General features: G+C 43.9%; 1 protein-coding gene across 3 annotated transcripts in view; it reads left to right on the top strand.

Annotated features, from left to right (window-relative positions):
- The window catches only part of ak8 (adenylate kinase 8), a 77,363-nt gene that overhangs the window by 11,639 nt on the left and 37,941 nt on the right, over window positions 1-27,783 (top strand). For all 3 annotated transcript variants that reach the window (XM_035786389.2, XM_035786388.2, XM_052462642.1), the window contains 5 exons: window positions 1,270-1,380; window positions 5,340-5,408; window positions 21,720-21,801; window positions 21,982-22,053; window positions 25,642-25,842. In XM_035786389.2, the coding sequence (XP_035642282.1) occupies window positions 1,270-1,380; window positions 5,340-5,408; window positions 21,720-21,801; window positions 21,982-22,053; window positions 25,642-25,842 (535 nt within the window). The remainder of the gene's footprint in view (window positions 1-1,269; window positions 1,381-5,339; window positions 5,409-21,719; window positions 21,802-21,981; window positions 22,054-25,641; window positions 25,843-27,783) is intronic.

Genomic DNA, 27,783 nt, shown 5'->3' with positions numbered 1-27,783 from the left:
CACTATCAGTCCTGCAAGATCCCTCAACTGATGAACAACACTTTCTGCAGGCTGCAGGGCATGCATTACTATTCATTTCTCATTTGCTCACCCCCTTTGCTATGAAGCCCCTAAATAAGATCTGGTGCAACCTTCAGAAGTCACATAATTAGTTAGATTGCACACACGTGGACTTTATTTAAGTGTCACATGATCTCAGTGTGTGTGTATATATATATATATATATATATATATATATATATATATATATATATACACACACACACCTGTTCCGACGAAAGGCCCCAGAGTCTGCAACACCGCTAAGCAAGGGGCACCACCAAGCAAGCGGCACCATGAAGACCAAGGAGCTCTTCAAACAGGTCAGGGACAAAGTTGTGGAGAGGTACAGATCAGGGTTGGGTTATAAAAAAATATCAGAAACTTTGAACATCCCACAAAGCACCATTAAATCCATTATTAAAAAATGGAAAGAATATGGCACCACAACAAACCTGCCAAGAGAGGGCCGCACACCAAAACTCACAGACCAGGCAATGAGGGCATTAATCAGAGAGGCAACAAAGAAACCAAAGAAGGATCTGCAAAGCAGTTTTGGTGTTTTGGTTTTGCCTTGAAGAATGGGCAAAAATCCCAGTGGCAATATGTGCCAAGCTTTTTGAGACATACCCCAAGATACTTGTAGCTGTAATTGCTGCAAAAGGTGGCTCTACAAAGTATTGACTTTGGGGGGGGAGTTGAATAGTTATGCACGCTCAAGTTTTCTGTTTTTTTGTGTTATTTCTTGTTTGTTTCACAATAAAAAATATTTTGCATCTTCAAAGTGGTAGGCATGTTGTGTATATCAAATGATACAACCCCCCCAAAAAATCTATTTTAATTCCAGGTTGTAAGGCAACAAAATAGGAAAAATACCAAGGGGGGTGAATACTTTCGCAAGCCACTGTATGTACAGTATTCCCCAAGGTTTACATATTTTCTTTTTACACGTCACCGCACAGCAGATCATGCTGCACTTGCCTGGGTCAAAATCTGTGATGTGCACACAAAAAGACTGCATCTGTACCAGGTTTGGTTGTCCGGATATTTATGCTACTCAGTGTATCATACAGTAGCAGCGTGTACCACACCTAATTTTCCTAGAGAGTAGCACAGCTATCTCAACAGGTGGTAAATTCAACATGGGTGGCAAAGTTATATAAATAGCCTCTATGAACTGATAGCCTATTTGTCCTTTCATTTTGAAGCCATTTCTTTTTGTCCCCACAGGCCAGGAAGTTGTGTGAACACACTCAAGTGATCCATATTACAGACAGCAACATTCTGAAGGAAGACACTGACCTAACAAAGAAGGCACTACAATACAAAGCCAAGCAACAGGTACAGTTCAGGTCATTTTATTGTGTCTGTGAAGAACTAGAGACACGATATCCTTATTTCTGAATTATCATTCCTTTAAAAAAAAAGTGGAATAGAACATTATTAGATATAACACTGTCCCATGATCTTACTTTGTATGGAATATGGGATTGAAGTATGACAAGTATTTTTGATATATTTCCTGTGCTTCTGAAGAGGTGAGAAAAAGAGTAGCTGGCAACATTGTTCGACTTACGTGGATGCAAATATCTCAGAACATTAGAAAATAAGTTAGATAAGAGAATGAGGAGGAAGAATTCACAGGGCCTGCAAAAGTATGTCCTCGTGGTATGATTATTTTAATTATCCTTCCCCCTCCAGTCTTTCAAGGTCCTTCCCTTGACTATGAACTGCCCCTTATAAAAGGCCTATTTGGGTGATAATATTTAATAGCCATAGTGGAGAGAAAGATGAAAGTGTCTCTGAATCAGGGCCCGTATTCATAAAGCACCTCAGGGTAGGATCTAGGATCAGATCATACTTGTCCATATAATACTATTCATTATGATCGAAGACGCTTGATACATACTCCATGTCTTTCGTAGAGGTAAAACTGCTTTTAATTGTTTTAATATATTTATTTACATTTACATTACATTTAAGTCATTTAGCAGACGCTCTTATCCAGAGCGACTTACAAATTGGCGCATTCACCTTATGACATCCAGTGGAACAGCCACTTTACAATAGTGCATCTAAATCTTTTAAGGGGGGTGAGAAGGATTACTTTATCCTATCCTAGGTATTCCTTAAAGAGGTGGGGTTTCAGGTGTCTCCGGAAGGTGGTGATTGACTCCGCTGTCCTGGCGTCGTGAGGGAGTGTGTTCCACCATTGGGGAGCCAGAGCAGCGAACAGTTTTGACTGGACTGAGCGGGAACTGTACTTCCTCAGTGGTAGGGAGGCGAGCAGGCCAGAGGTGGATGAACGCAGTGCCCTTGTTTGGGTGTAGGGCCTGATCAGAGCCTGGAGGTACTGAGGTGCCGTTCCCCTCACAGCTCCGTAGGCAAGCACCATGGTCTTGTAGCGGATGCGAGCTTCAACTGGAAGCCAGTGGAGAGAGCGGAGGAGCGGGGTGACGTGAGAGAACTTGGGAAGGTTGAACACCAGACGGGCTGCGGCGTTCTGGATGAGTTGTAGGGGTTTAATGGCACAGGCAGGGAGCCCAGCCAACAGCGAGTTGCAGTAATCCAGACGGGAGATGACAAGTGCCTGGATTAGGACCTGCGCCGCTTCCTGTGTGAGGCAGGGTCGTACTCTGCGGATGTTGTAGAGCATGAACCTACAGGAACGGGCCACCGCCTTGATGTTAGTTGAGAACGACAGGGTGTTGTCCAGGATCACGCCAAGGTTCTTAGCGCTCTGGGAGGAGGACACAATGGAGTTGTCAACCGTGATGGCGAGATCATGGAACGGGAAGTCCTTCCCGGGAGGAAGAGCAGCTCCGTCTTGCCGAGGTTCAGCTTGAGGTGGTGATCCGTCATCCACACTGATATGTCTGCCAGACATGCAGAGATGCGATTCGCCACCTGGTCATCAGAAGGGGGAAAGGAGAAGATTAATTGTGTGTCGTCTGCATAGCAATGATAGGAGAGACCATGTGAGGTTATGACAGAGCCAAGTGACTTGGTGTATAGCGAGAATAGGAGAGGGCCTAGAACAGAGCCCTGGGGGACACCAGTGGTGAGAGCGCGTGGTGAGGAGACAGATTCTCGCCACGCCACCTGGTAGGAGCGACCTGTCAGGTAGGACGCAATCCAAGCGTGGGCCGCGCCGGAGATGCCCAACTCGGAGAGGGTGGAGAGGAGGATCTGATGGTTCACAGTATCGAAGGCAGCCGATAGGTCTAGAAGGATGAGAGCAGAGGAGAGAGAGTTAGCTTTAGCGGTGCGGAGCGCCTCCGTGATACAGAGAAGAGCAGTCTCAGTTGAATGACTAGTCTTGAAACCTGACTGATTTGGATCAAGAAGGTCATTCTGAGAGAGATAGCGGGAGAGCTGGCCAAGGACGGCACGTTCAAGAGTTTTGGAGAGAAAAGAAAGAAGGGATACTGGTCTGTAGTTGTTGACATCGGAGGGATCGAGTGTAGGTTTTTTCAGAAGGGGTGCAACTCTCGCTCTCTTGAAGACGGAAGGGACGTAGCCAGCGGTCAGGGATGAGTTGATGAGCGAGGTGAGGTAAGGGAGAGAAGGTCTCCGGAAATGGTCTGGAGAAGAGAGGAGGGGATAGGGTCAAGCGGGCAGGTTGTTGGGCGGCCGGCCGTCACAAGACGCGAGATTTCATCTGGAGAGAGAGGGGAGAAAGAGGTCAGAGCACAGGGTAGGGCAGTGTCAGCAGAACCAGCGGTGTCGTTTGACTTAGCAAACGAGGATCGGATGTCGTCGACCTTCTTTTCAAAATGGTTGACGAAGTCATCTGCAGAGAGGGAGGAGGGGGGAGGGGGAGGAGGATTCAGGAGGGAGGAGAAGGTGGCAAAGAGCTTCCTAGGGTTAGAGGCAGATGCATGGAATTTAGAGTGGTAGAAAGTGGCTTTAGCAGCAGAGACAGAGGAGGAAAATGTAGAGAGGAGGGAGTGAAAGGATGCCAGGTCCGCAGGGAGGCGAGTTTTCCTCCATTTCCGCTCGGCTGCCCGGAGCCCTGTTCTGTGAGCTCGCAATGAGTCGTCGAGCCACGGAGCGGGAGGGGAGGACCGAGCCGGCCTGGAAGATAGGGGACATAGAGAGTCAAAGGATGCAGAAAGGGAGGAGAGGAGGGTTGAGGAGGCAGAATCAGGAGATAGGTTGGAGAAGGTTTGAGCAGAGGGAAGAGATGATAGGATGGAAGAGGAGAGAGTAGCGGGGGAGAGAGAGCGAAGGTTGGGACGGCGCGATACCATCCGAGTAGGGGCAGTGTGGGAAGTGTTGGATGAGAGCGAGAGGGAAAAGGATACAAGGTAGTGGTCGGAGACTTGGAGGGGAGTTGCAATGAGGTTAGTGGAAGAACAGCATCTAGTAAAGATGAGGTCGAGCGTATTGCCTGCCTTGTGAGTAGGGGTGGAAGGTGAGAGGGTGAGGTCAAAAGACGAGAGGAGTGGAAAGAAGGAGGCAGAGAGGAATGAGTCAAAGGTAGACGTGGGGAGGTTAAAGTCGCCCAGAACTGTGAGAGGTGAGCCGTCCTCAGGAAAGGAGCTTATCAAGACATCAAGCTCATTGATGAACTCTCCGAGGGGACCTGGAGGGCGATAAATGATAAGGATATAATGATATTTACTAGAGTAGTACTGAAGTCATTATCTGCTAATGGAAGTGGGAGATGGTTGAAAACTTGTATCTGTCGAGCAGGAGATTTCAAATATACTCGCCTCTTGAAGCTGTGCAAGCATTCTCACACTTTTGGCTGCTGGCGCTTCTCTCTCGGTGACACTTCAAAGAGTATGTGCAGACACTGCATGCTGTGTGGCAGAAACTAACTGACTTGAGGGCATTTTGGGAAAATGCTCGGTGAGGTGGTCCATGTTAATTTGTCGAAATTGTTAGTTTTGTCATATAATGGTCATATTTTGGCTTCACAATGGGAGCCCTGTGGAAAAAAATGTGCTGGTGTGGGGGCCTTGAAGAAGAATAGTGGAGCGGTGTTATTAGAAGTGCCCGGGACAATTTCTGGTCACAGTCCATCCCTGCTGTGTCTCATAGCATACCCTGCTAGATCAGATCAGAGCCAATATTCACTCCCCACAAAGGCCCATTGGTGTTGCCACAACACATCTAGCATAAGAGAAATCTGTCTAGAGGAAGACCAATCAGAGATACAGTAGTTGTTCCTGTGCCGTTTGCGATGTGTCCTGGATTCACTCTGAGGCAGAGGGCAACTTGGGTCCCTTTTGAAGTGAGTATTGGAATGACAATCAAGAGATTAAAAGGTTTTGTTGGATTTGTTTTTTTAGGACATCCCAGGTGACCTTTGGATCAAGTTGATTCAGCAACGGCTGTCGAAAATAGACTGTGTCCGACGGGTAAGCGTGCACATACGCACGAAGGCATGCACCCACGCATGCGTGTGCACACACACACATTACATTTGTAGCTCTTTATTGAAAGGAAAGGTAGGCCATAGTTTGACATTGGAGATATGCATGTAACCGCCAAAATAATGTAAACACTTGAGTAAATAAGGGATACAAAGTATATTGAAAGCAGGCGTTTCCACACAGATGTGGTTCCTGAGTTAATTAAGCAATTAACATCCCATCATGCTTAAGGTCATGTATAAAAATGCCCTGTTGCCCATTTATTTTGGCTAACATAACATGATCTCATTGACTTTGAAATAGGGGTCTCAAAGGAGCATTGGGGTTTAAAGGGTTTGTGTGTCTCAGTCACCAGATCTCAACCCAGTTGAGCACTTATGGGAGATTCTGGAGCGGCGCGTGAGACCATGTTTTCCACCGCCTTCAACAAAACACCAAATTATTGAATTTCTTATGGAAGAATGATGTTGCATCCCTCCAATAGAGTTCCACATACTTGTAGAATTTATGCTACGGTGCCTTGAAGCTGTACTGGCGGTTTGTGGTGGCCCAATGCCCTATTAAGACACTTTGGGCACAAACGTCAGTTCAATGTCTAGTTTTGATTTACATTTGGTTAAGTTGTGAATTCAATGTGAAATCAACCCAGAATATCCACATCATTGGATTTAGGTTAAAAGTCCAGGAGAAAAAAAATATGCAATGCCCTTACTTTGATGACTTTTTGCAAATCCAATTAGCTTTCCACGTTGATTCAATGTCATCACATACTGCCGATTTTTGGGATTGAAATGATGTGAAAAAACAAGTTTTTGTCCAGTTGGTTTATGTTGGCGTTTCCTTTATTTTGGTAGTTACATACATGAAGGGAACATTTTGACATTTGCAGTATGGTTGATGAGAAACTCCATATTGCAAATGTACGGTCCCATACTAGACACCCGCAAACGTTCGTAAAATTCCCGGACGGCAGCGGGCTGTGCACGGGGGCCAGATCTTCCGGGAAGTCATCGAACGAAGTCTCTCTGACATTCATTTTCCGTTTTCTAATTTTGGTCATTTTTCCGCTGTCCCGGTAAATCCCACCAAAGGGCGAATGGAATCATATTGCAAATGTACAAAACATCACCAATCACGACGTGGCCTTTTCTCCTAAACGGAAAATACTTCAAAGACGAAACTTGGTGAGCATAGGTTTGGCATAATGGGCAGTTTGCCCCGAACAAGATGGTGTCGAGGCTTCAACGCTTTTTGAGTTATGGCCGTTATTCTGGGATTAAAGGTCAAAAACTAAAATAGAGCGCAAATTTGACCGCTTCACGTTAAAGTACATGAACCTACGGTGTCAGAAAAAAAAGAACCAGTCATTTATCATCATTTAAGAGAAATCGTACAATGTACAATTGGTGATGTTCAAAAAAAAAAGTTTTTTCCCCCCCAAAAAAGATACAGATCCAGTTGCAGCGTGTTCAGACACCTTTTTTAAGTGTGTTTCGGAGCTCTGCGAGATTTCTGTGATTTTCTGAAATAACACACACTCATTTAACCCTCTGTAGATAAGTCAGTTCTTAACATAAAGACTTAACTCAATATTCTATAAGAGCCTACCCCAAGGAGGATTTGTGTTCACTTTCAGCTTCCTGTGTCAACCGGAAGTACCTTAAAATGGTGTCATAGTGGCTGTTTTGAAGGGTTAAAAAGGTCAGATCTTTTCAAAACTTCATATGTGTGATTAGGCAACCCTCATGGACTGTAAATCAGTAATTTCTCCCAACAGATGTCAAAGAAAAGTTCTCTCTCTCACACACACACACACACACACAGCAAGGATGGAGTGACAAAGTGCGGTGCTTAAAGACACTCAGAGTCTGCAATGGCATTACCATAATCTATAGGCTGTGTAGAGTTCAACGAGATGCTCTGCTTGACCGTAGCTCGCTCTGAGCGCAGCGACCGCGGAAAAAAAAAGAAGGCCCAAAATGAAGCCTGGCCCTAAATTTCATGTGCTTTTGGGTGACAGTGGGAGAACCGTTAGGGTGAGAAGCACAATTCGACCTCAGGAACGTTCCTGAGGTCCTCCCGATCTGCAAGCCTAACCTTGACCGTGTGGCATTAACCCTTTACAGTGAACACAGGTTTTTTTCATCTCACAGTTTACAATGACATCTCTCCCCATAGGAATACATAGGCTTCAGGTTGAATTTAGAGAAGGCAATGTGGGTTATGAATGCCTTATGAACCTGTCTTCGATGACAATCCATCAGGCCACTATGAGGTCTACCTGTGTTGATTCTAAGCTTCCTGGAGCAACCGGAAGTGGTTAAATTCACCCAAAAGGTGTTTTGACGTACATAACCTGCAAATGTGAAAATGACTGCATTCAACCTTGTTGATCAGTCAATTCTTAACCTGTAGAGACACCCCATCCCGTGAACGGGACCGTTGTCATCATCTGACACTAATTAGCATAACGCAACGGACATAAATCTTCCTAGAAAATCTTCCTATTCATGAAAATCACAAGTTAAATATATTGGAACACAGCTTAGCCTTTTGTTAATCACCCTGTCATCTCAGATTTTCAAAATATGCAATCAAATTAAATCGTTTACCTTTGATGAACTTCGGATGTTTTCACTCACGAGACTCCCAGATAGACAGCCAAAGTTCATTGTTTCTCAAAAGATTATTTTTGTGGGCGAAATAGCTCTGTTTGTTCTTCACGTTTGGCTGAGAAATCGCCCGGAAATTGCGGTCACCACAACGCTCCATAATGTCGACAGAAACATGGCAAAAGTTGTTTAGAATCCATCCTCTATGTTTTTCTAATATCTATTCGATAATATATCCGTCGGGACAATTAGTTTTTCACTAGGACCGATTGGAGTAATGGTTACCTCTGTATTTTACGTGAGAATCTCTCTCGGAGCCACCATTTGACCACTTACGCAATGTGGCCGCCTACGGCTTTTCTTCAACAGAAATGCGTAAAACTACGTCACAATGCTGTAGACACCTTGGGGAATACGTAGAAACCGTAAGCTCGTTGATGGTACATTCACAGCTGAATAGGGAGTCATTGGAACGCAGCTCTTTCAAAACCTGGGGCACTTCCGGATTGGATTTTTCTCAGGCTTTCTCCTGCAACATCAGTTCTGTTATACTCACTGACAATATCTTTACAGTTTTGGAAACGTTAGTGTTTTCTATCCAATTATATGCATATTCTAGCATCTTTTCCTGACAAAATATCCCGTTTAAAACGGGAATGTTTTTTTTCCAAAAATGAAAATACTGCCCCCTAACACCAAGAGGTTAAAGTAAAGACTTTCTGTAATTCTGTAAGAGCATACCCCAATCAGGATATGTGTTTACTTATAGCTTCCTGTGCTAACCGGAAGTGCCTAAAAATGGGATCATAGGAGCTGTTTCGAAGGGTTAAAAAAAAGTCACATCTTTCAAAAACCTCATATGTGATTAGTCAACCCTCATGAACTGTAAATCAGTCATTTATCCCATCAGATTTCCAAGAAAAACACACACACACACACACACACACACAGAGCTAGGACACAGTGTGGGGCTTCGAGACATACAGAGCCTGCAATAGTTACCTTAGTTCGAACTATCAAAGAACCGTTAGACCTAGAGCTCTGAAACTTTAGAAACCTGTTCTAGAGCTCAAGTCGATAGTGCTCGGTGAGTTATGTGGCTCTAGAAGGTTCTCAGACCGAGAAACAGCCTCATACATTTGCAATAACTTCAATTAATTTTGACATCACGAAAATGACAACATTTAGAAATATCCCAGAGTCACAAGACTAGGTGCATTGAAACCGCCTCGGCCCATAGAATCATAAAACACGGGACGAGATGTTAAAAACTGTCCATTGTGCCAATAGATGGAATGCACTCGCATGAGATTTGCCGTGATGTTGACAGAGTGGCATGGGAGGTTTATTTCTTAGACTGGGGTAAGATGTCAATTTTTGGGACACATCCTCAGTAGTGTGCCTTCGAATCAGTGGGTGTTTCGGCCTTTAATCACTAAACGCCTTCATCAAAGGTGGCCAGCTAAAGGGTGATCACGCCTTAGCTTGTGTCCCATGCCCAATTAAGATGTCCCATGGGACTATGCAAGGCAGGGGCGTCCTCTTCCCTGAGCCAGCCATACAGCTGACCGCATACCTCATATGCCCTCCTCAAGTTGGAGGGATCTGAATTGGGTTCTCAGGTGGGGGTGGAGGGTCATGAAGTTATAGCCCAGCAAGGGTCCTTCCGTTTGATCCAGATCCACTGGCTGCCTCTTTCAGCTGCTTGAGAAACTGCTCTGACGGTCTGCTGCAGAGCCTGTCCATGGATTCCAAGTTCTTTCAGCAACCTGATGATGGAAGAAGCCACGAATCCTCTGCATCCCACTTCAACTGGCCAGACTTTTGCATTCCAGCCACGCTGAGTTGCGTCTGCTGCCAACTCTGTGTAACGCAGTTTCTTACGCTTGTAGGCCTCTTCAACAGAGTTTTCCCACGGGACTGTGAGCTCTATGATGTACACAGACTTCCGTGAAGGGGACCAGAGTACCATGTCTGGCCTAAGGTTGGTAGAAGCAATCTCAGGTGGAAAAATGAGTTGCTGGCCAATATCGACAAGCATCTTCCAGTCCCGGGCCATGGCTAGGTGTCCAGTTTCTGGCTTTGTAGGAGGATCCTTGGGCCTTTTCTGTCCCTCCCGCATGAATGTTGTTGTTTTGACGGGATTGCTTGTTTTTGGAGGTAATGAATTGGTTGCACTCCTCTTGGTCTCAAGTGCTGCAGCCAGGCTCTTGAGGACCTGATTGTGCCTCCAGGTGTAGCGGCCTTGTGAGAGGCTGGTCTTGCAACCTGTCATTATATGCCTGAGAGTCGCTGGAGCTGGGCAGAGGGGGCAGGTCGAGCCCTCGCCATACCATTGATGTAGATTTTTTGGTGATGGAAGCACATCATAAACAGCTCTTATGATGAAGCTGATGTTGCTTGCCTCCATTTGCCAAAGCTCACTCCAGTTGATCTTTCTCCTCTCCAGGCCTTCCCACTGCGTCCATTGCCCTTGTTTAGCAAGAGAGACAGTCTCCTCCTGACAGTCTCCTCCTGTCTGCGCACCTCCTCGACCACCAGCTTCCTGCGTTTAGATGTTGTTGCCTTATTGAACGTTGGTTTGCTTGCTGCCAGGCCAAAGCCTCCTCTTCCATGCTGGATATTCCCCACAATGTCTTGGTGTCTCAGGGCTGATGTTGCTTACTGCACAGCCTTGGATGATGTCCATTTCCGTCCAGTTTGTAGGGGAGGTGCAGCCTTGCTAATGGTCTGGTCTTTGGAGTCCTTCAATGTCATCTGAAGTCTTACTTTAGAGCACTTGTACTCCTCCGTTAGACTTGTAAGAGGTAGTTCAAGGACCCCTTTGCCATAGAGGCCGATGTTACTCAGGCATCGTGGGACACCCAGCCATTTCTTCACGTATGAGGTAATGGTTCGCTACATCTTCTCCACTGTTGTTATTGGGACCTCATAGAGATGGAACCTAATGTTTCTGTCCGATAGCTCATTCAAGGAATGCCTGGAAAATTTGGATTTTCTACACCAATTAAGGTCTCTACTCAGGCTCCAAATGACCTATCGAGCCGAAACTTGGGATTCGGGGTCGCCTCAGCTAGGCCTACATATAATGTCAGAACTGGACCCGCAGCTAGAACGTAACTATGTGTTTTATGTTTTTATTATGGTTTGAACAGAAGGCGCTGTGAATTTTGGGCCTGCTCTGAAATATGTGATAGTTGGCTTCTAAACAGGTTGGAAAAAGTGGGTGTGGTGTTAGTTTGTATCAGTTTGGTGTCAGAATGATATCTAATTTACTGATGGACGGTGACTTGCTGGCTTACTTTTGTCCATTTGCAATATGTTTAAACAGTGAAGTACCATCACCAAAATGACATTCTGAAATCAACACCAACGAGCGATGGAGAGGAACCAGAATCACTGCCCGGCCATCCAGAGTTCATCGGCCCAGTCAATTTTGCATTTCTGCAGTATTTTTGAGCATGTCAAATTCGTGATGGTAAATGCCCATTGAAACATATTGCAAATGCACAGTACATTTACAATATGATTCAACATTGAAAAAACATCACCAAATAGGACATGATGAAATCGACACAAAGAGCGATGGAGAGGAACCACTATCACTGCCCGGCCATCCCGAGTTCATCAGGCCAGTCAATTTTGCATTTCTGCAGAATTTTTGAGCATGTCAAATTCGTGATGGTAAATGCCCATTGAAACATATTGCAAATGGACAGCCGTGCACCTGGTGATTGGAACGGGTTACCAGGAGCACATTTTTACATTACATTACATTTAAGTCATTTAGCAGACGCTCTTATCCAGAGCGACTTACAAATTGGTGCATTCACCTTATGACATCCAGTAGAACAGCCACTTTACAATAGTGCATCTAAACCTTTTAAGGGGGGAGGGGGGGGGGGTGAGAAGGATTACTTATCCTATCCTAGGTATTCCTTAAAGAGGTGGGGTTTCAGGTGTCTCCGGAAGGTGGTGATTGACTCCGCTGTCCTGGCGTCGTGAGGGAGTGTGTTCCACCATTGGGGAGCCAGAGCAGCGAACAGTTTTGACTGAGCTGAGAGGGAACTGTACTTCCTCAGTGGTAGGGAGGCGAGCAGGCCAGAGGTGGATGAACGCAGTGCCCTTGTTTGGGTGTAGGGCCTGATCAGAGCCTGGAGGTACTGAGGTGCCGTTCCCCTCACAGCTCCGTAGGCAAGCACCATGGTCTTGTAGCGGATGCGAGCTTCAACTGGAAGCCAGTGGAGAGAGCGGAGGAGCGGGGTGACGTGAGAGAACTTGGGAAGGTTGAACACCAGACGGGCTGCGGCGTTCTGGATGAGTTGTAGGGGTTTAATGGCACAGGCAGGGAGCCCAGCCAACAGCGAGTTGCAGTAATCCAGACGGGAGATGACAAGTGCCTGGATTAGGACCTGCGCCGCTTCCTGTGTGAGGCAGGGTCGTACTCTGCGGATGTTGTAGAGCATGAACCTACAGGAACGGGCCACCGCCTTGATGTTAGTTGAGAACGACAGGGTGTTGTCCAGGATCACGCCAAGGTTCTTAGCGCTCTGGGAGGAGGACACAATGGAGTTGTCAACCGTGATGGCGAGATCATGGAACGGGCAGTCCTTCCCCGGGAGGAAGAGCAGCTCCGTCTTGCCGAGGTTCAGCTTGAGGTGGTGATCCGTCATCCACACAGACATGTCTGCCAGACATGCAGAGATGCGATTCGCCACCTGGTCATCAGAAGGGGGAAAGGAGAAGATTAATTGTGTGTCGTCTGCATAGCAATGATAGGAGAGACCATGTGAGGTTATGACAGAGCCAAGTGACTTGGTGTATAGCGAGAATAGGAGAGGACCTAGAACAGAGCCCTGGGGGACACCAGTGGTGAGAGCGCGTGGTGAGGAGACAGATTCTCGCCACGCCACCTGGTAGGAGCGACCTGTCAGGTAGGACGCAATCCAAGCGTGGGCCGCGCCGGAGATGCCCAACTCGGAGAGGGTGGAGAGGAGGATCTGATGGTTCACAGTATCGAAGGCAGCCGATAGGTCTAGAAGGATGAGAGCAGAGGAGAGAGAGTTAGCTTTAGCGGTGCGGAGCGCCTCCGTGATACAGAGAAGAGCAGTCTCAGTTGAATGACTAGTCTTGAAACCTGACTGATTTGGATCAAGAAGGTCATTCTGAGAGAGATAGCGGGAGAGCTGGCCAAGGACGGCACGTTCAAGAGTTTTGGAGAGAAAAGAAAGAAGGGATACTGGTCTGTAGTTGTTGACATCGGAGGGATCGAGTGTAGGTTTTTTCAGAAGGGGTGCAACTCTCGCTCTCTTGAAGACGGAAGGGACGTAGCCAGCGGTCAGGGATGAGTTGATGAGCGAGGTGAGGTAAGGGAGAAGGTCTCCGGAAATGGTCTGGAGAAGAGAGGAGGGGATAGGGTCGAGCGGGCAGGTTGTTGGGCGGCCGGCCGTCACAAGACAAATGTTTTCAAATGTTATTTAACTTCTTATGGTATAGGAGACGGTTGCGTCCCACTTGGAGAAAAAAAAAACAGGGAAAATGCAGCACGGCAAATTCAAAAAAGGATATAAAAATCTAACTTTCATTAACCTCCTCAACCTATTGGCCGCTATGTCATTATTGGATAAAAAAAACGTGCCCGTTTTAAGCGCAATATTTTGTCACGAAAAGATGCTCGACTATGCATATAATTGGCAGCTTTGGAAAGAAAACACTCTGACGTTTCCAAAACTGCAAAGATATTATCTGTGAGTGCCCCAGAACTGATGCAACAGGCGAAACCAAGATGAAACTTCAAACAGGAAATGAGCAGGATTTTTGACTCTCTGTTTTTCATTGTCTCCTTATATGGCTGTGAAAGCGCCACGAATTAGCCTGCCCTTTCTATCGTTTCTCCAAGTTGTGTGCAGCATTGTGACGTATTTGTAGGCATATCATTGGAAGATTGGCCATAAGAGACTACATTTACCAGGGGACCGCCCGGTGTCCTTTGTTGAAATTGTTGCGTAATCTCCAAGCTGCTCGCATTCATCCATGTGATTGAGACAGAGAGGAGACTTCCAGGAATGATATTTCATGAAGAGATATGTGAAAAACACCTTGAGGATTGATTCTAAACAACGTTTACCATGTTTCAGTTGATATTATGGAGTTAATGTGGAAGAAAGTTTGGCGTTTGGATGAATGAATTTGTTTTTTTTTGGTAGCCAAACATGACGCAGAAAACAGACCGATTTTCTCCTGCACAAATAATCTTTCAGGAAAACTGAACATTTGCTATCTAACTGAGAGTCTCCTCATTGAAAACATCGAAGTTCTTCAAAGGTAAATGATTTATTGAATGTTTTTGCTGGTTTTTGTGAAAATGTTGCGTGCTAATGCTAAATGCTAAATGCTAGTTTGCTATGGTTGAGAAGCATATTTTTGAAAATCTGAGATGACAGTGTTGTTAACAAAAGGCTAAGCTTGAGAGCTAGCATATTGATTTGATTTCATTTGCGATTTTCATGAATAGTTAACGTTGCTTTATGGTAATGGACTTGAGGCTGTAGTCATGATCCCGGATCCGGGTTGGCTCGACGCAAGAAGTTAAATCACACATGTAAGATACTCAATTAAAGCTACACTCATTGTGAATCCAGCCAACATGTAAGATTTTTAAAAGCTTTTCGGCGAAAGCATAAAAAGCTATTATCTGATGATAGCACAATGTCAACAAAGAGAGTAGCATATTTCAACCCTGCAGGCGCTACACAAAACGCTGAAATAAAATATAAAACATGCATTACCTTTGACGAGCTTCTTTTGTTGTCATTCCAATATGTCCCATAAACATCACAATTGGTCCTTTTGTTCGATTAATTCCTTCCATATATATACAAGTCCTTTTATTTGACGCGTTTGATCCAGAAAAAAAATAACAGTTTCCAAAAAACTCAATGTCACTACAAAATATTTCAAACTACTTTTGTAATACAACTTTAGGTATTTTAAACGTTAATAATCGATCAAATTGTAGACGGGGCAATCTGTTTTCAATACAGGAAGAAAACAAACCATGCTCCATCTTGCGCAACTCTCAATAGTGTAACGTTGTTCCTGGATGTGCTTCTTCTTCGTTGCACAAATGAATAACCTCAACCAAATTCCAAAGACTGGTGACATCCAGTGGAAGCGGTAGTAACTGAAAACAGGTTCCTAAGAAATATCCCTTGGCAATGACAAGTCGGAACAGTCAGAGGCAAAAATAATAATAATTCTGAACAGTTAGTCCTCAGGGTTTTGCCTGCTACATACGTTCTGTTATACTCACAGACATGATTCAAACAGTATTAGAAACTCCAGCGTATTTTCTATCCAAATATACTGATTGGGGATGAGGTAGCAGGCAGTTGAATTTGGGCATGCATTTCATCCAAAATTCAAAATTCTGCCCCCTATCCTAGAGAAATTAAGGGGGGTGATAAGTTTTTGCAAAAATGTTCAAATTTTCTAAATTTGAATTGTTACATTTGCAATATGAAAAATTACGGTGGAGCGCAATCGCCATCTATTGGATTTTTGCAGTGTTACACTTGGCATTTGCCATATGGCATTTGCAATCAGTTTTGAATGAAACAACATCCAATTGAGTGGTATTGTACATTGTGTATATGTTTCGTACGGTGCCAATAACATCCCATTCATTTTTGTCCATTTCAGGGGGGGTGTTCCCTTAAATGTAGCTAGTCCATGAGGAGTGGCAGGGTAGCCAAGTTCAAACCCCCGAACAGGCAGTTAACCCACTGTTCCTAGGCCGTCGTTGGAAATAAGAATATGTTCTTAACTGACTTGCCTAGTTAAATAAAGGTTAAAAAAAATGTTTTAACAAATAAAAGATTGTGCAGTTCCAAAAAGACTTGTATGAGTTACCAGGCATGGAAAAAGATGTAGCGATGCTGTGAGATGTGTAGACTTCCATACCCCTCGTACTTCTCGGTCTGTCACTTTCAATTACAACAGTTAGACATGCCTATGGACTAGCTGCTTTGGGACTGTGCCAACACACATACACACACACACACTTGGAAATAAACAGAATTTTAACGGATCAGCAAATGCTAATAGTAACAAATACCTGTATATTATCTAGCCCTTCTCATTTGATGTGTTTACTTAATGATGTGAATTACACCAGTGTACAGCTCCATTCCCAGCGGATCAGCCCCTTCCTCCCAGGGGGATTTGGGCCTCTTGTGATAGAACATGATGACTCTTTGAGCAAAACCCTCATCACACACCTGTCATCCGCCTCCACCAGTCTGTGTTCTCCTCTCTAATGTCACATGGGTAACCCACAACATAGTCAGCCATACCCCCAAACCTAGGCCCTCTAATCCTGACACTGTCTCTATCACACAGTCAATAAGCTCACTATCAAACACACAGCAACCATTCTTGTGATGGGTATCTTATCTCTGAAGTGTCAGTTTTCACTGTAGTGGTGTGGAAAAATATGGAAATAGAAAAAAAACTGCTCTTTTTTTTCTTATAAACTTTGCTTAGGCTGAATACATTACTTTTTCGCTTGGCATCCTTTAACTTTCGCCTTTTAAGTGTTGTAGTTTGTGATTCATTTTTTTTTTACATTTGGTAATGGCTGTTTATCCCTTTAGGCTAAATGTCTGATGGTGTTTATTCATTTGTTTAATTATTTTCCTGTACATCTGCATAAACGGCTGAGAATTCAGTCAGGAACCAGGGCTAGTTCTCTGTTGCAGGAAACAAAGCAGTACTGTTGCAGCTTTACCAGATCTGCATCGGATTGGAGTCTCTCTGTCACACAAAGGCACTCCTTTATCTCGTGCACAAAAATGGAGTAGCGACAGAATGATTGACACGTTGCATTACAACTGAAGTCAAGGCCTGTCTGCTTAATTGCAGCTACACTCGTTATCGGCTGTTTTCCGTGTGCTCTCTCTCTCTGTTTTTTTCCCTCTCAAATTAAAGTGATTGTGGAACGTTAATCATACCTAATCTAGGTCGCTCGGGTTCAGTCTCTTTTTTACTCTTTATTCTCGAGGCTGTTGTTTGTAAAACTTTAGACTTGTATTCTACAGGGAAATCATAGAAGGGAAAAGTGGATGGAAGCGTAATAATGAACGAAGTGGAAGTGGAATAACAACTGAATTAGTGCAGTACTCCTGCTGATTTAAAAGAGGTTGAACTCTGTGAAAAGAGGTACAAGCCACAAGGATGTATCAAAGAGCTCAGTCACTCTGGACCTCTAGCACTGGTGTAATGCAGTTTCTCTGGAATCCCGCAAGGTCTAAGTTTGCCCGAAGCCTAACATTTCACAAAGCTATACACGGTGTAGCTACCAATTTATGTTTTAGAATATACAATGGTCCTGTATAGACTAGATGAACCTGCATGACATGAGTCATCCTCATGCTCTCACCCAACTTGGATAAAAAGTTGTTAAAGCAGTCTATGAATGGCAAATAATACAGTCCATCCTAATTTTCTCCCCTTCCATTATGCATTGTACTATTTATAACTATATACCATATTTAGCTGCTATTTATCAACTTTTTAATAAAATTACTTTTTTGTGTAGAAATGTTTTCACCATGTCCTGTAGATCCAGGTTGCGGGCTCAACTGTTGATTTTTTTTATAGAGTATTGCCAACCCAGACAGTGCTTCCTGAGACATTGTGCATTATATGTCCATTGAGCTGCACACAATTTAAACATAGTCTTGAATGATGCATGCCAAGATGTACCAGAGATAAAGGACTATTGATATTGCAACCACACAACTCAAACGCCGGTTTGCCAGTATGAGCAAAATCGCAAACCGCTTTCTTTGTTCAAGCTCTCAAGAACTGTTGTCCACTAAAGATGGTAATCTGCTTGCATCTGCCAATTTATTGGCCGTCCACTATCCAAATTATCTGTCCCCAGAACTTCCTATATAGTACATCTCTTTCCGTAATGTGTTGAGGCCGGCAAAATGATTTATGATTTATAGAAATAGACATCAATGACAGGCGCATACGATTTGAAATCGTATAAAAATATATATTTAGATTGTGAAGTTTGCCAATGTGTTATTAACAAGCACCTTATACAGATAAATACTAAGAATAAGCCTAATTTATTTGTCAATTTTCCCCAAAAAACGGTTTATACAGTATGTGCTAAACTTTAAAAATATTAACCCAAGATGGGGCCTAGGCTATTATTTAAACACCCTAAAAACGGAATGTTCAACAAAACAAGCAAAGAGCAATCGGAGCACCGCTCTTGAAATCAAACTTTATTTGTATAGCACAGTTCGTACAATACAATGCGATGCAAAGTGCTTGGGATTACAAGGAGTATAAAAGTCTGACCTGCTAAATGTGAATATCTTTATCCATGAGGTATCTCATAATTTATTAATCAATGCTTAACATATTTACATTTTTCGAGTATAGCAATAAAATGTATTTGTCATTTAAAAGGCATTACCCTGTTGTGCTATTATGCTATTACATAATGGTGAAAACAGTTAAGGATGACGCTGTCTCTGGAAGATTAGGATAAAGGCTGATTAGAACAATGGTTGTTTGTAACAATGTTATAGATTTTTGTTTTGATAGTGTAGATTGAATTGACGATTTATAAGTAAAGGTTTGATCCAGTTTACTAAAATAGATAATTTTAAGTACAATATAGTACAGTAATTATAACGTTTCCTCAACATTGAATGTTGGTTCATCAAATGTGGTGGGCTTAAGATATTTTCCATTGCCAAATAATCAAGATCCATTTTTAGATTGAGCTTTGATTTGGTGTAACATTTGTAGGGTAATTACAGTAATAACCACACTGTAGTATCTAGTTTTGCACTAAGTACCTTTTAATTGGTGCCACATGGCTATCCTATAGTAGATAGATATACAAAGCCTCCAGTGCACAATGGAACTAGCATAGCTCCTAGTGGACATGTCCCGTGCAGGACATGGCTCCTTAGTAACAAAAACACACAGACAATGATTATCTGATTAGCAGCAGGGTGACTAATTGGCTGATTGTAATGTCAAAAGGACCTTGTTAGCGAGCCTTCGCGACAGGGCCATGGACTATTTTGTGCACGGAGCACAGCAGACTGCTAAGGTCTCTCTCCGGCTTGTCGAGCACTGCTCCCCTACACTCCCCCACATCGTCCCCCCCAGCCTGCTGTTGAGCGCCCTGTGACATCTGCTTCATGCGTGTCCATCCTGTGATACATCCCCCCCCTCCCTCCTCCCCACTGCAGATGTTGTGGTCCTGGGGTTCTGTATGAATGCCGAGCCCTTTTGATGTAGGGATGAAACGGAATGGAGGGAGCCACTGTGTGGGACCCCAGTGATGGAGTGTGCTGGGGAGAGGGAGTTGGGGGTGTTGTTGTTTTGACGTAGCTCATTAGAATTTCAATCAGGCCTGAGCTTTTGGGGCCTGGCTGGGAGGGACTCCGCCTGCCTTTCCACAGCCCTGGCCTTGTCTCCCCTGGCAGGGAGTGGTGGAGAGGTAGAAGGGTATTACCAGGAGCTGGACTGGCCTGGTCTGGCTGGAGATTGACATACATTTACATTACATTTAAGTCATTTAGCAGACGCTCTTATCCAGAGTGACTTACAAATTGGTGCATACACCTTATGACATCCAGTGGAACAGCCACTTGCATCTAAATCTTTTTTGGGGGGTGAGAAGGGGGGTGAGAAGGACATCTTTCCTGTTCTCCACTATTCCTCATGTTTGTATGGGCTCCGTTACTTCTCTATACTTTATTAACTACACACTTTCATTTGCAACCATGTACAGTGGTTACCACTTTACCCAGTCGTTTTTAGGGTGCATTCATAAAATTTGCAGAATAAATTATGATTTTATGAACGCTCAACACCCCATTGAATCTGGCTGTTGTCAGTAAACGTCAGTAAACCTCAGCAAAAAAGCGTAATTACATTTTTGCCAGCTCAGTTACAGTCACCACCGCTCTGGATAACATGAAAACAGCATAACCAGCTCTGCTAGGGCAAGTAAATTGGTCAAAGTGAGGTGTTCTCTCATTTATGTCTGGAAGTAGCTAGTAAGCTAGCTAACTTTAGCCAGTTAGCTTGGGTGCTTGACTGCCGTCGTGAGGTCCGAATGCTTGGATCAACCCTACTCCTCGGCCAGAGCATCCAGTGTGCGCTCTGAACGCTCCGAGAGCGAGACTCTATGAATTTATGTATGGACAATCTGACATTTACAAATGCACAGAGCGCACTCTGGCACTCCAGAGTGAATTTACAAATGCACCCTTAGTCATGGCATCACTATCATTTTACTAAAGTGAAGAGGCTACTACTGTGTATATCCAGTTTGTCTTGGTTTTCATTGTGATTTTATTGTAGTACAAAGGAGCCAATTACAAAATGCTGCTCGTGGTTATGGAAGTGGACTCCCACTTCTATTATCAGCTCGTGGACAGCACTGCCACAGAGACAATCAAAGGTTTAATGGGAAAGTAAGTGGGAGGAAGAAGTGCGCGTGTGTGTGTAATTTAGGTGAAGTGGTGATTAGTGGTTAAAGATCAAAGAGGAAAACAAAGGTGGATTTCAAACAGGCCAGGGAAACTTGGCAACAAACCCCATAACTTCTGATAATACTGAGATCTATAATTGTTTTCCATAGTTACATATTTATTTGAAGATTATTAATTGAAATAATAATTTGGCCCTAACAAGCACTTGAGAGAACTGGTTTCTTTTTCTCGTCTTTATTTTCCAGCTCCATTGAGCTGTAAAGCCCTGGGATTTCGGAGGCTATTAGAGAGTTTTTTTTTTTGTGGCCAAGGAATGATATGCATGTTGCCTCTTTCTTCTTATGTTTAATTTTATGGCAAATTGGGGATAGGAACTGGATAATTAGCCACATTTTCAAGGTTTAGGGATTTAACCCACCTATTGAATCACTACTTGAAGTGGCAATTGTTTTCCCCTCTCTGTTTGTACAGATATTTATCCATAGAGTTATTGTCTCTTAAGGTCTCGGGACTTGGTTTAACTGCATAGTAAAGAGACAGCGTCTAACTTCTTTAAACAACCAACTATTTACAATGAGAGAATGGGACAGTTTAAATGAAGTGATGAATATAAAAATAGGCCACTAAATAGAAATAGGGTGGAGTAGAAATGCATTGAATTGTAATCATATTACTGTGTACGGTCATATGCCATTGTAGAGATGTTTTTAAACATCGAATTACTTACTTAGAAATATAATGACTATTTCTTAAAATTATTCAGCACAGGGCACAGAGCTAACCCTGTCGTTTGGGCCCACAGAGCTAACCTTGTCGATCAGGCAATGATCATCTCCAGAATTATTTTTGGATTATTGTGTCATCTCAGGAGAAAAGAAAACCACTCCATCAGAAGAACTATACTTTATAATTGATATATTATACATATGATAAATAATATATCTGGCGGCTGTTTCCTGGATGCAGATTAAGCCTAGTCCTGGAAAAAAAAATTCAAGTAGAGACTCCACTGAGTTTGCTTTTTAGTCCGGGACTAGGCTTAATCTGTCTTCAGGAAACTGCCCCCTCATGTCCTATGAGAAATCTTCTAGTCTTTTGACCCCAGTTGGAGCCACGTTTATTGCTTGTGTTGTTTGTTCTGTGTTCAGGGTTGGGTGTTGGAGGGGATACCTCAGACACGAGAGGAGGCCCTGTCCCTACAGGAGGCTGGAGTTGCCCCAAATCATGTGGGTTAGTGCCTCAGTTTACCTCAGTTATCCATTTATGTTTGGTTATTTCCATGTTGCGTTTGTGTTTGTACGTGCGTGCATTTGTTTGTGTGTGTGTGTGTGTGTGTGTGTGTGTGTGTGTGTGTGTGTGTGTGTGTGTGTGTGTGTATTGAAGGAACTGTTTGTGTGTGTTCTCTGTCAGTGTTGCTGGAGGCACCCGATGCAGTTCTGATTGAACGGAGTCAGGGCAAGAGAATAGACCCTGTCACAGGAGGTAAGATGAAGAACCCTGGAGATGTATTCCAGAGTGCCCGATTCTACCAAGGGGGGTGAAAGTGATACAGAGAGACATTCCTTTTTTATAATTCACATCATAACCACAAACCCACATCCATATTGAACCTGGCTTTCAAGGAGCGGGACACTAATCTGGACGCTTATAAGAAATTCCGCTATGCCCTCAGACAAACCATTAAAGTGGCAAAGCGTCAATACAGGACTAAGATTGAATCCTACTACACCGGCTCTGATGCTCGTTGGATGTGGCAGGGCTTGCAAACTATTACGGACTACCGCGATCTGCCCAGTGAAGCGAGCCGACCAGACGAGCTAAATGCCTTTTATGCCCGCTTTGTGGCAAGCGACACTAAAGCATGCATGAGGGCACCAGCTGTTCCAGACGACTGTGTGATCACGCTCTCCGTAGCCGATGTGAGCAAGACCTTTAAACAGCTCAACACTCACAAGGCCGCAGGGCCAGACGGATTACCAGGATGTGTACTCGGAGCATACGAGAACCAACTGGCAAGTGTCTTCACTGACATTTTCAACCTCATCCTGACCGAGTCTGTAATACCTACATGTTTCAAACAGACCACCATAGTCCCTGTGCCCAAGAAAGCGAAGGTAACCTGCCTAAATGACTACCGCCCCGTAGCACTCAAGTCGGTAGCCATGATGTGCTTTGAAAGGCTGGTCATGACTCACATCAACACCATCATCCCAGAAACCCTAGACCCACTCCAATTTGCATACCGCACCAACAGATTCACAAATGATTCAATATCACTCCACACTGCCCATTCCCACATGGACAAAAGGAACATCTATGTGAGAGTGCTGTTCATTGACTACAGCTCAGCGTTCAACACCATGCCCACAAAGCACATCACTAAGCTAAGGACCCTGGGACTAACACCTCCTGCAACTGGATCCTGGACCCCCAGGTGGTAAGGGTAGGCAACAACACATCCTCAACACTGGTGCCCCTCAAGGGTGCGTGCTTAGGTCCTCCTGTACTCCCTGTTCACCCAAGCATGACTCCAACACCATCATTAAGTTTGCTGATGACAGAACAGTGATAGGCCTGATCACTGACAACGATGAGACAGCCTAAAGGGAGGAGGTCAGAGACCTGGCAGTGTGGTCCCAGGACAACAACCTCTCCCTCAATGTGAGCCAGACAAATGAGCTGATAGTGGACTACAAGAAAAGGAGGACCGCGCACACCTCCATTCTCCGCGACGAGGCTGCAGTGGAGTAGGATGAGAGCTTCAAGTTCCTTGGTGTCCACATCATGGTTCAAACACACCAAGACAGTTGTGAAGAGGGCACCACAACAACTTTTCCCCCTCAGGAGACTGAAAAGATTTGGCATGGGTCCTCAGATCCTCAAAAAGTTCTGACTTCCAGGACTTATATAATAGGTGGTGACAGAGGAAGGCCCAAAAAATTCTCAAAGGACTCCAGTCACCCAAGTCATGGCAAGCGGTACTGGAGCACCAAGTTTAGGTCTAAATGGCTCCTTAACAGCTTCTACCCCCAAGCCATAAGACTGCTGAACAGTTACTAAATTGTCCACCCGGTTATTTACATTGTTTTTACACTGCTGCATCTCGCTGTTTATTATCTATGCATAGTCACTTTACCCCTACCTACATGTACAAATTACCTTGACTAACCTATACCTCCGCACATTGACTCAGTACCGGTATCCTCTGTATAGCCTCGTTATTGTTATTTTTTTACTTTGGTTTATTTAATAAATATTTTCTTAATTCTATTTATTGAACTGAATTTTTGGCCTTGTAAGTAAGCATTTCACTGTAAAGTTTACACCTGTTGTGTTCGGCGCATGTGACAAATACGATTTGGTTTATTTGAATTCCCAACATAGCTCTCCAGGAGAACAGGTCCTTAGAGTATAGCAAAGCCGTGCTATAATTAACAAAAGCCTCAGCTCCCACTAGGTTGGTTTGTTATGGTGAGGATGTACGAGATCAAAATAATTGCCATCTCTGTTTTCATTGTGCCGAGGTCTCATTTTGCCTTTGTCAGTAGAATTGCATGCATTGTGCAAATGAGCTCTGGTTTTTTCAAAGCTGTCCAAATATTTGTTTGTCAATGTGACGAAATGATTGGTACCTGTGTAACCATTATCAGAATTACTTTATTCACCTCAAATATTTACAGATACCCAAAATGTGAATTGTCAGTCAATATGCATAAATACAGTAAACATAGAACTCTGGAGTACAGGCTGATATACAATGAGGATATACAGGTAACTGCCAAAATAATGGCAACACTTGAGTAAATGAGGAATACAAAGTGTATTGAAAGCAGGTGCTTCCACACAGGTGTGGTTCCTGAGTTACTTAAGCAATTAACATCCCATCATGCTTAGGGTCATGTATGACAAAATGCTGGGCAGGTCATTATTCTGGCTACCATGGCTATTCCCCCATAGGATGACAATCCCTCCATCCACAGGGCAGGAGTGGTCACTGAATGGTTTGATGAGCATGAAAATTATGTAAACCATATGCCATTGCCGTCTCAGTCACCAGATCTCAACCCAATTGAACACTCATGGGAGTTTCTGGGGCGGCCACCGCATACAACGTTTACCACCACCATCAACAAAACACCAAATTATAGAATTTCTCTTAGAATGGTGTCTTGTCCCTCTAATAGAGTACCAGGCACTTGTAGAATCTATGTCAAGGTGCATTGAAGCTGTTCTGGCTCGTGGTGGCCAAACGCCCTGTTCATCAAATCACATTTTGTCACGTGCCGAATACTACAATACCTTACCGTGAAATGCTTACTTACAAGCCCTTAACCAACAATGCAGTTTTAAGAAAATAGAGTTTGAAACATATTTACTAAATAAACTCAATTTTAAAGAACTCAACTCATTTCTCGGAACAAGAATAGACTGAGTTTCAGAAGAAAGTTTTTTGTTTCTGGGCGTTTTGAGCCCGTTTTGAGTCTGAACCCACAAATGCTGATGCTTCAGATACTCAACTAGTCTAAAGAAGGCCAGTTGTATTGCTTCTTTAATTAGCACAGCTAATTGGTTGCTGATAATGGGCCTCTATACGCCTATGTAGATATTCCATTAAATCTGCCGTTTCCAGCGTCAATAGTCATTTACAATATTAACCATGTCTACACTGTTTCTGATCAATTTGATGTTATTTTTAATGGACAGAAATATGTGCCTTTCTTTCAAAAACAAGGAAATGTCTAAGTGACCCCAAACTTTTGAACGGTAGTGTATATTATCCACTTTATGTTGGTGTTTCCTTTCTAATTTTTGGGGGGGGATATTTTACAGTGGGAAGATATCTAGAACATGAAGTCTATGAACAAGAAGAGAGAAATAGATCCCACCCTCCCTGTCATTGGGCCATCAGGGCCTGTATTCATAAAGTGTCTCAGGGTAGGAGTGTTAGGATCAGTTTGCCTTTCAGATCATAGTAAATTTGGTTACATGGATAAGAGAGACCTGATACTAGATCAGCACTCTTACTCTGAGACACTTGATGAATACATCTTCTCTGTATTACCTGTGTAGATGTGTACCACGTCACGTTCATTTGGCCCGAGGACAAGGAAGTGGTGCAGCGGTTAGAGCACCAGAAGGCCGTGTCAGAGGAGCAGCTTGTCGCCCAGCTGATGCAGCACCATCGCGAGGTTCACGCCCTGCGTAAGACCTACCGCAACTGCCTGAAGGGCATTGATGCCGACCAACCGCATGTGGACGTATTTGACCAAGGTGAGAAGACCACTCCCAGCTAGCACATTTGGTTCCTTGGAAGTTGTGGGAAAGTATGTTTTTAGATTCACATTGGTTGTGGGAATGAAACCATACATTTCCTGACTGGTAAAACTATGTTTTTTAAATATTCTGGGAACTTTCATTTTTAGTTTGAAGGGATGTTCTGAGAAAGTTTAACTCTGGTTCCTTGAAAGTTTTCCTGGGAGGTTTCACTAAGACACTGAGAATAGAAATGATAGGTTGGGGGCCTCCTGAGTGGTGTTGGGGGCCTCCCGAGAGGCGGTCTAAGGCACTGCATCGCAGTGCTAAATGCGTCACAACACAGGCTGTGTCGCAGCCAGCAGCGACCGGGAGACACATGAGGTGGCGCACAATTGGCCCAGCGTTGTTAGGGGAGGGTTTGGCCGGCCAGGATGTCCATGTCCCATTGCGCTCTAGCGACTCCTGTGGCCAGGCGCATGCACGCTGACACGGTCGCCAGTTGCACAGTGTTTCCTCCGACACATTTGTGTGGCTGGCTTCCTGGCTAAGGGAGCAGTGTGTCAAGAAGCAATGCGGCTTAACAGGTCGTGTTTCGGAGGATGCATGGAACTCGGCCTTCGCCTCTCCCGAGTCCGTACGGGAGTTGCAGTGATGGAACAAGACTAACTACCAATTGGATATCATGAAATTGGGGATAAAAAGGGGTCAAAAAATACAAATTGGTTATTTGGAGGTTTTTGTTTCAATAAGACTTTTAGCTCCTTTTGGGTTAACTTTTTTTTAAACTCCAAGCACAGATTGGACAAATGGAAATAAATGTCCTTAGGCATTAATCATTATGACACAGCATCAGTGAAATTCAAACTTAGAATCTTCTGTTCTCTATCCATGTAATTAGTCCACTGCGCCACCAGGATGAAGCTAACGTGTCTTGTTTTTTTACATATACAAAGCTGTCCATTTTAGTCTATTCAAACAGACCCCATTTCAAAGGAAACAAGCACTCATTAAGATCAGAGGTGCGTTCAGTTCGATTGAATGTTTGCTGAACGACAGAATGGTTTGTACTGAACGACACGTTTCCCCAAAACATTCTTGTATGTTTTTGAACAGACTTTGAGGTTTGTTTGCTCCCGTTTGGTGGGTGCGTTGAGGTGTGGCTTGAAGCAATGAGTGACGTATTTACAGTGCCTTGAGAAAGAATTCATACCCCTTGACTTATTCTGCATTTTGTTGTGTTACAGCCTAAATTCAAAATGGATTAAATATATGTTTTTGTCACCCATCTACACACAATATCCCATAATGACGAAGTTAAAAATGTTTTTGCAAATTTATTGAAAATGAAATACAGAAATATCATTGACATAAGTATTCACACCCCTGAGTCAATACTTTGTAGAAACACATTTGGCGGCATTTACAGCTTTGAGTCATCTTGCACATCTGGATTTAGGGATTTTCCCCCATTCTTCCTTGCAGAAGTGAACAGCAATCTTCAAGTCTTTCCACAGATTTTCAATGGTATTCAAGTCTGTGATTATGGTTGGGCCACTCAAGGACTTTTACGTTCTTGTTCTGAAGCCATTCCAGCGTTGCGTTGGCTGTATGCTAAGGGACTGGTCGTTTGCACTCAAGCAGGTTCTCATCAAGGATTTGCTTGTATTTGGCTCCATTAATTGTTCCTTCTATCCTTACCAGTCTCCCAGTCCCTGCCTCTAAAAAGCATCCCCATAGCATGATGCTGCCACCACCATGCTTCACGGTATGGATGATGTTAGATGGGTGATAAACTGTGCCTGGTTTTCTCTAGACATAGTGCTTTGCCATTTGGCCAAATAGTTACTTTTCTTTCTCATCAGACCACAGAGTCTTTTGCCTTATGATCTGAGTCTTTCCCGTGCATTTGTGCAAACCCCAGGCGTGCTGCGATGTGCCTTTTTCTCAAGAGTGGCT

This window comes from Oncorhynchus keta, chromosome 14 (assembly GCF_023373465.1).
Source record: "Oncorhynchus keta strain PuntledgeMale-10-30-2019 chromosome 14, Oket_V2, whole genome shotgun sequence".
Classification (NCBI taxonomy): Eukaryota; Metazoa; Chordata; class Actinopteri; order Salmoniformes; family Salmonidae; genus Oncorhynchus; species Oncorhynchus keta.
The sequence above is the reverse complement of the archived record's forward strand: the minus strand, read 5'-3'. Positions and strand labels throughout refer to the sequence as shown.